Here is a 9,485-nt window from a genome sequence, read left to right as displayed (position 1 = left end):
GTCTGACCATCTGACCTACACTCTCAGGGTTCTGCTTCCTCTTCCTGCCCTGGTGACGGTTGGCAAGGGTGGCGTCACCAAGGGTCTGCCGCATGGTTGTCGTGGCGACCTCCAGGGTTCTAGTCCCCGGACAAGGCCTGTTCATCATAATAGACTCCTCTGCTGGTATGTTCATATCATTGTTCTCCTCTTCCTCTTCCTCCTCTTCATCCTCTTCACTGCTGTTCTCCATCTCCTCCCCTCTCTCTCTCTGCTCTTCATCCTCCTCCTCTTCATCCTCCCCGACCTGCCCATCATCATCATCATCCTCTTCCTTGTTCTCCTCTTCCTCCTCGTTCCTCTGGTCACCATGGGAGCGGGTGAACATGGCGGTGGCGGTGGTATATGTGGCGACAGCCTTGCTCTCTGACCCCTTGGAGACGTTGAGTGTCTGGTTGTTCAAGTTGACCTCTACGATGATCTGCTCCCCGCCCCCCTCCAGCTTAAACAGACCCCTCCCTCCTCCTCCCCCACTCTCCCTGTCCTCTTGTTGGTAGTAGTACTGCTTGGCCTGGGACTGGGAGGAGGTCTGGGAGGAGGGAGGGTGATGCTGCTGGCTCTTTCCATGTCCGTCCTCCACCCTCACAGAGAAAGGGCTGTTCCCCTCCCGAGTGTACACCCTCTCTAACTCTGCCCTCCCTAACTCTGCCTCCTGCTTGATCTCCCGGTACAGCTGACTGCCGGGGGTCGTTGTCATGGAATCAGGATCTCCCAGGCCATCCTGATTGGCCAGGTTGTCTACCGCGGCCCTTAGCGATTGGCTGCTGATGAGGTCACGGCAAGAAGCTGCAATGTCCGTCATCTGCAGCAGGGTGGCGGCGTTGAGCACGTCTCTGACGCTACGGCTACTGACCAACAGACGGGAGGTGTAGATGAAGTTAAGGATCTGCTGTAGGCCCTGGGAGGAGAGACAGATAGGAGTTATCTGCTGTAGGCCCTGGGAGGAGAGACAGACAGGAGTTATCAATGTAGGCCCTGGGAGGGGAGACAGACAGGAGTTATCTACTGTAGGCCCTGGGAGGAGAGACAGACAGGAGTTATCTACTGTAGGCCCTGGGAGGAGAGACAGACAGGAGTTATCTGCTGTAGGCCCTGGGAGGAGAGACAGACAGGAGTTATCTACAGTAGGCCCTGGGAGGAGAGACAGACAGGAGTTATCTGCTGTAGGCCCTGGGAGGAGAGACAGACAGGAGTTATCTGCTGTAGGCCCTGGGAGGGGAGACAGACACGAGCTATCTGCTGTAGGCCCTGGGAGGAGAGACAGACAGGAGTTATCTACTGTAGGCCCTGGGAGGGGAGACAGACAGGAGTTATCAATGTAGGCCCTGGGAGGGGAGACAGACAGGAGCTATCAATGTAGGCCCTGGGAGGGGAGACAGACAGGAGCTATCTACTGTAGGCCCTGGGAGGGGAGACAGACAAGAGCTATCTGCTGTAGGCCCTGGGAGGGGAGACAGACAGGAGTTATCTACTGTAGGCCCTGGGAGGGGAGACAGACAGGAGCTATCTGCTGTAGGCCCTGGGAGAGGAGACAGACAGGAGTTATCTACTGTAGGCCCTGGGAGGGGAGACAGACAAGAGCTATCTGCTGTAGGCCCTGGGAGGGGAGACAGACAGGAGTTATCTACTGTAGGCCCTGGGAGGGGAGACAGACAGGAGCTATCTGCTGTAGGCCCTGGGAGAGGAGACAGACAGGAGTTATCTACTGTAGGCCCTGGGAGGGGAGACAGACAGGAGCTATCAATGTGGGTAACACTTTATGTGGATAGTTCATCTGCAGATGCAGATGCAGTAACATTTCATCTATCTACACTGAACAAAAAAATAAACCCAACATGCAACAATTTCAACGATTTTACTGAGTTACAGTTCATAGAAGGAAATAAGCCAAATGTAATTAATTCATTAGGCCCTGATTTATGGATTTGACATGACTGGGAATACAGATATACGTCTGTTGGTGACAGATACATAAAAAAAGGAGTGTGGATCAGAAAACCAGTCAGTATCTGGTGTGACCACCATTTGCCTCATGCAGTACGACACATCTCCATAGAGTTGATCAGGCTGTTGATTGTGGCCTGTGGAATGTTGTCCCACTCTTCTTCAATGGCTGTGTGGAGTTGCTGGATGTGGAGGTCCTGGGCTGGCGTGGTTACACCTGGTCTGTGGTTGGTAGGCCGGTTGGAAGTATTGCCAAATTCTTTAAAACAATGTTGGAGGCAGCTTATGGTAGAGAAATTGAAATGTAATTATCTGGCAACAGCTCTGGTGGACATTCCTGCAGTCACCATGCCAAATGCACGCTTCATCAAAACTTGAGACATCTGTGACATTGAGTTGTGACAAAACTACACATTTTAGGATGGTGTCATGACGTTGTATTAGTTAATGTGATGACTGTTGCTCAACGAATGATTAAAGGTTTCTAATTGCGTGATTAACTGAATCAAGCAAATATTAACTCATTTTTTATTTATTTATTCATTTCACCTTTATTTAACCAGGTAGGCTAGTTGAGAACACCTTTATTTAACCAGGTAGGCTAGTTGAGAACACCTTTATTTAACCAGGTAGGCTAGTTGAGAACAAGTTCTCATTTGCAACTGCGACCTGGCCAAGATAAAGCGTAGCAATTTGTCACATACAACAACACAGAGTTACACATGGAATAAACAAAACATACAGTCAATAATACAGTAGAACAAAAGAAAACAAAAAGTCTATATACAGTGAGTGCAAATAAGTTAAGGAAATAAATAGGCCATGCTGGCGAAGTAATTACAATATAGCAATTAAACACTGGAATGGTAGATCGGCAGAAGATGAATGTGCAGGTAGAGATACTGGGGTGCAAAGGAGCAAAATAAATACCAGTATGGGGATGAGGTAGGTGGATAGATGGGCTGTTTACAGATGGGCTATGTACAGGTGCAGTGATCTGTAAGCGGCTCTGACAGCTGGTGCTTAAAGCTAGTGAGGGAGATGTGAGTCTCCAGCTTCAGAGATTTTTGCAATTCGTTCCAGTCATGGGCAGCAGAGAACTGGAAGGAAAGACGACCAAAGGAGGAATTGGCTTTGGGGGTGACCAGTGAGATAAACCTGCTGGAGCGCGTGCTACGAGTGGGTGCTGCTATGGTGACCAGTGAGCTGAGATAAGACGGGGCTTTACCTAGCAGAGACTTGTAGATAACCTGCAGCCAGTGGGTTTGGCGACGTGTATGAAGCGAGGGCCAACCAACGAGAGTGTACAGGTGGCAATGGTGGGTAGTGTATGGGGCTTTGGTGACAAAACGGATGGCACTGTGATAGACTGCATCCAGTTTGTTGAGTAGAGTGTTAGACGCTATTTTATAGATGACATCACCGAAGTCAAGTCGTTTGGCAGCATGAGTGAAGGATGCTTTGTTGCGATATAGGAAGCAGATTCTAGATTTAATTTTGGATTGGAGATGCTTAATGTGAGTCTGGAAGGAGAGTTTACAGTCTAACCAGAAACCCAGGTATTTGTAGTTGTCCACGTATTCTAAGTCAGAGCCGTCCAGAGTAGTGATGCTGGACGGGCGAGCAGGTGCGGGCAGCGATCGATTGAAAAGCATGCATTTAGTTTTACTTGCGTTTAAGAGCAGTTGGAGGCCACGGAAGGAGAGTTGTATGGAATTGAAGCTCGTCTGGAGGTTAGTTAACACAGTGTCCAAGTAGGGGCCAGAAGTATACAGAATGGTGTAGTCTGCGTAGAGGTGGATCAGAGAATCACCAGCAGCAAGAGCAACATCATTGATGTATACAGAAAAGAGAGTCGGCCCGAGAATTGAACCCTGTGGCACCTCCATAGAGACTATCAGAGGTCCAGACAACAGGCCCTCCGATTTGACACACTGAACTCTATCAGAGAAGTAGTTGGTAAACCAGGCGAGGCAATCATTTGAGAAACCAAGGCTGTCGAGTCTGCCGAAAAGAATGTTGTGATTGACAGAGTCGAAAGCCTTGGCCAGGTCGATGAAGACGGCTGCACAGAAATGTCTCTTATCGATGGCGGTTATGATGTTGTTTAGAACCTTGAGCGTGGCTGAGGTGCACCCATGACCAGCTCTCAAACCAGATTGCATAGCGGAGAAGGTATGCTGGGATTCGAAATGGTCAGAAATCTGTTTGTTAACTTGGCTTTTGAAGACCTTAGAAAGACAGGGTAGGATAGATATTGGTCTGTAGCAGTTTGGGTCTAGAGTGTCACCCCCTTTGAAGAGGGGGATGACCGCTGCAGCTTTCCAATCTTTGGGAATCTCAGACGATACGAAAGAGAGGTAGAACAGGCTAGTAATAGGGGTTGCAACAATTTCGGCAGATCATTTTAGAAAGAGAGGGTCCAGATTGTCTAGCCCGGCTGATTTGTAGGGGTCCAGATTTTGCAGCTCTTTCAGAACATCGGCTACCTGGATTTGGGTAAAGGAGAAATGGTGGGGGCTTTGGCGTGTTGCTGTGGAGGGTGCCGGGCAGTTGACTGGGTTAGGGGTATTCATGTGGAAAGCATGGCCAGCCGTAGAGAAATACTTTTTGAAATTCTCAATTATAGTGGATTTATCGGTGGTGACAATGTTTCCTAGCCTCAGAGCAGTGGACAGCTGGGAGGAGGTGCTCTTATTCTCCATGGACTTTACAGTGTCCCAGAACTTTTTGAGTTGATGGATGCAAATTTCTGTTTGAAAAAGCTAGCCTTAGCTTTTCTAACTGCCTGTGTATATTTGTTCCTAACTTCCCTGAAAAGTTGCATATCACGGGGGCTACTCGATGCTAATGCAGAACTTCACAGGATGTTTTTGTGCTGGTCAAGGACAGACAGGTCTGGCGTGAACCAAGGACTTTATCTATCTTATTTATTTTTTATTTCACCTTTATTTAACCAGGTAGGCTAGTTGAGAACAAGTTCTATTCCTAGTTCTACATTTTTTGAGATGGGCATGCTTATTTAAGATGGTGAGGAAGGCACTTTTAAAGAATAGCCAGGCATCATCTACTGACGGGATGAGGTCAATGTCATTCCAGGATACCCCGGCCAGGTCGATTAGAAAGGCCTGCTCACAGAAGTGTTTCAGGGTGCGTTTGACAGCGATGAGTGGTGGTCGTTTGGTCGCAGACCCATTACGGATGCAGGCAATGAGGCAGTGATCGCTGAGATCTTGATTGAAAACAGCAGAGGTGTATATGGAGGGCGAATTAGTTAGGATGACATCTATGAGGGTGCCGGTGTTTACTGATTTGGGGTTGCACCTGGTAGGTTCATTGATAATTTGTGTGAGATTGAGGGCATCAAGCTTAGTTTGTAGGATGGCTGGGGTGTTAAGCATGTCCCAGTTTAGGTCACCTAGTAGCACAAGCTCAGAAGATAGATGGGGGGCAATCAGTTCACATATAGTATCGAGGGCACAGCTGGTGGCAGAGGGAGGTCTATAGCAAGCGGCAACAGTGAGAGACTTGTTTCTGGAAAGGGGAATTTTTAGAAGTAGAAGCTCAAATTGTTTGGGTACAGACTTAGAAAGTAATACAAAACTCTGCAGGATATCTTTGCAGTAGATTGCAACACCGCCCCTTTGGCAGTTCTATCTTGGCGGAAAACGTTATAGTTAGCAATGGAGATTTCAGGGTTTTTGGTGGTTTTCCTAAGCCAAGATTCAGACCCGGCTAAGACATCTGGGTTGGCAGAGTGTGCTAAAGCAGTGAGTAAAACAAACTTAGGGAGTAGGCTTCTAATGTTAACATGCATGAAGAGAGCACCTGGGGGGTGGGAGTGGAGCTAGGCACTGCAGGTCCTGGATTAACCTCCACATCACCAGAGGAACAGAGGAGAAGTAGGATAAGGGTACGGCTAAAGACTATACGAACTGGCCGTCTAGCACGTTCAGAACAGAGAGTAAAGGGAGCAGGTTTCTGGGCACGATAGCATAGATTCAAGGCATAGTATACAGACAAAGGTAAGGTAGGATGTGAGTACATTGGAGGTAAACCTAGGCATTGAGTAATGAAGAGAGATTTTTAAACCAGGTGATGTCTTCGCATATGTAGGAGGTGGAACAACATGGTTGGTTAAGGCATATTGAGCAGGGCTAGAGGCTCTACAGTGAAATAAGACAGTAATCACTAACCAGGACAGTAATGGACAAGGCATATTGATATTAGAGAGAGGCATGCGTAGCCAAGTGAACATTTGGGTCCAGTGAGTGGTTGGGCTGGCTGGGGACACGGCGATTCAGACATTTACCGTCCTAACAAGCTAACAGTTAGTAGGCCGGAGCTAAACAAGCTAGCAGCTAGTAGACCAGGGCAAGCTAGCAGTTAGCAGGCCGGGTTAGCAAGCAAAGAGTTAGCATGGGCTAGCAGTTAGTAGACCAGCGCAAGCTAGCAGTTAGCAGACCGGGTTAGCAAGCAAGCAGTAAGCAGACCGGGCAGGCAAGCTAGCAGTTAGCAGACCAGGGCCCGGCAGTTTAACAGTTAGCAGACCGGGTTAGCAAGCAAACAGATAGCAGGGGCTAGAAAGTTAGCCTGGGGGGGGGGCGTCGCGATGGGGGTAAGTCTGTTTTTGCCTCTTTGTGCGGTGACATCGATAGACCAGTCGTGGAATTAGTAGGGTTCCAAGTAGCTCTAGGTAGCTAGCAGGCCAATATTGTAGCCCAGGAGTATGCTTCGGTGGTAGCACAGGAGCCCTGGCTGGGCTAGCTTCAAGCTAAATTGGTGCTTGCTCTGGGATGGAAACGCTAGTGTAACAGTACTCGTCTTGCATTGTGTACAATCAGTCATCGACACGGAACTCCAACATGTAGCACCAGTCATGTAGCTTTATTCTGATTAGAACGACACAAAATCGCACGTCATGCAATGCACGTCTCACCATCCAACTCTGCACTCACGCACGCTGGTTTGGTGCTTGTTCACTGGGACAGTTACCAAAATAATACAATTACAATATACAATATAATATATTTAACAATGTACCTGATAAGAACGACACAAAATTGCACGTCATGCAATGCACGTCTCACCATCCAACTCTGCACTCACGCACTGTACAAAATATATGAACCCCCCCCCCACCAGACACAGTAAGTTGCTAGCTAATACTGGCGGGAATTCTCTACAACAAAATGCACAACAAATATTCTCCAAAAACCGCTGCATCTTATGTGTGATGTTCGAATAACATTTACAAACAATTTGATATAAATTGTACATTTAAATCATCACTTGAGAGTATAAAAATCGCTTTTGATGTACAGTGCTTTGCAACCAACAACTTACCGCTGGTTTGGTGCTTGTTCACTGGGACGATTCTAACTGGAACATCCCCCCTCGTAAGCAAGCTATGCAAACCAGCCAATAAGATGCCATGTTGAGTAGGTGAAGGCAAGACAAACTCAAACCAAAAACCCATTGGCTTAACAATAAAGTGGCAAGGGGAATCACCAATATAACCCTGTTACACTAGCCAGGAGTAGTCATCCGGGATTGCGGTTAGCTAGTTGTGAAGATCCAGATAAAATGTTCCGTTTGCGGTAGGAATCCGGGGATAAAAATAACAGGTCCGTTATGCTCTGGTTAGAGTCACGGAATATAATGATGTAATTACGTGTGGGAGGTCCCAGATGGGAAGCGCCGCATGAGTCGTTTAGGCTTCTCAATGACGCACTTCTCCGGCACAACACTCTGGTCGTCCTCACGATGTCAGTGTCCTTTTGGTCTGATTCCTCGCCCTTGCTCTGGGAGGGGTCTTCTGAGGACAGACAGCTCTGTAGCTCAGGGCTCACAGCATAGGAATGAAACAGTGTAGATACCACGATTCGATGGGAGATGGAGGCTAGGTGGTTCGACTTGAATTCACCTGCTTAGACACAGCTACTCATCCGTAGCTTGGGTAGAAAAATATTTATTTGTCTTCAAACCAAGCGTTTTGGGTTTGTTTACTTTTTAGACCTCGGCTGCAGCTTGGGTCACTTAGTCTTATCTGTAAATTCTTCACTCACAGGTTTTATACCCTCATGTCAGAAGTGGGCGTAACCGCCTTTGGGGCAATTCTCTGGGTGCGCCAAGTTAAGAAGCAAGGTCTAGATTTGACTCAAATCCAATTTTAGACAACTAACTTCACATTTCATCTTTACTAAAACATTCTCTTTGATTTGGACATTTTCCACACAATGTACAATCTATAAACACCAAGCATATCCTAGGAAAACTCTTACAGTTACAATGTTTTCATAATAACGTCATCTATTAACCTTTAAAAACAAACCAAAATGACATACATTTTCATATTCCATCTATCATCACGACCACCATTGTGGCTGACGGAAACCATTGTTCCAAAGTCCCTTTATTTCATGTTTAATGTTCTGAGGCTGGTTCTCCATAGTAACAGGACAAAATGAATTTGTCTGTGGCCTAAGACTTACCAGGGTCGTGAGGGGTCATAAAAACCCCACATCTTCAGACCCCTAGATCTCTCCTCCTCTGTTGGGGTTGAGAGATAATCTGTAGGGTTCTGGTCACCTGTAACCTGACCTGATCAGGACAGTCATGACAGTGGCCTTTTATTGTCCCCAGCACAAGGTGCACCTGTGTGATCAGTTTATAGCACCTGTCAGGTGGATGGATTATCGTGGCAAAGGAGAAATGCTAACAGGGATGTAAACAAATTTGTGCACAAAATGTTAGAAATATTTTTGTTGTGCAAATTTAAAATTTCTGGGCTCTTTTATTTCAGATCATGAAACGGCACATTGTTGGTGTTTATATTGTTGTTCAGTTTATTAACCTTAACCCTAACCATTATCCTTACCCTAACCCTTATCTAAACCTAACCCTAACTATTATTCTTACCCTAACCCTTATCTAAACCTACCCCTAACCCTAACCATTATCCGTACCCTAACCCTTATCTAAACCTAACCCTAACCATTTTCCTTACCCTAAACCTTATCTAAACCTAACCCCAGCTCTAACCCTTAACCATCATCCTTACCCTAACCCGTATCTAAACCTAACCCTACCCCTTATCTAAACCTAACCTTAACCATTATCCTTACACTAACCCTTATCTATACCTAAACGTAGCTATAACCCTAACCATTATCCTTACCCTAACCCTTATCTAAACCTAACCTTAGCTCTAACCCTAACCCTTACCCTAACCCTTATCTAAACCTAAACTTAGCTCTAACCTTAACCATTATCCTTACCCTAACCCTCATCTAAACCTAACATTAACCATTATCCTTACCTTAACCCTTATCTAAACCTAACCCTAGCTCTAACCCTAACCATTATCCTTACCCTAACCCTTATCTAAACCGAACATTAACCATTATCCTTACCCTAACCCTTATCGAAACCTAACATTAACCATTATCCTTACCCTAACCCTTATCTAAACCTAACCCTAGCTCTAACCCTAACCTTAA

The 9,485-nt window shown here is 46.5% G+C and overlaps 1 protein-coding gene across 2 annotated transcripts in view; it reads right to left on the bottom strand.

Annotated features, from left to right (window-relative positions):
- zbtb47b (zinc finger and BTB domain containing 47b) overlaps positions 1–9,485 on the bottom strand; it is a 143,526-nt gene that overhangs the window by 87,233 nt on the left and 46,808 nt on the right. Inside the window, exon 3 of one of the 2 annotated variants that reach the window (XM_036945624.1) lies at positions 1–976. This exon is cut by the window's left edge and continues 185 nt beyond it. In XM_036945624.1, the coding sequence (XP_036801519.1) occupies positions 1–976 (976 nt within the window). The remainder of the gene's footprint in view (positions 977–9,485) is intronic. The other variant, XM_036945625.1, reaches the window with a different exon arrangement.

Source organism: Oncorhynchus mykiss, chromosome 15 (assembly GCF_013265735.2).
Source record: "Oncorhynchus mykiss isolate Arlee chromosome 15, USDA_OmykA_1.1, whole genome shotgun sequence".
NCBI classification, from domain to species: domain Eukaryota; kingdom Metazoa; phylum Chordata; class Actinopteri; order Salmoniformes; family Salmonidae; genus Oncorhynchus; species Oncorhynchus mykiss.
Note: the sequence above shows the minus strand (reverse complement) of the source record. Positions and strands in the feature narration are given on the sequence as shown.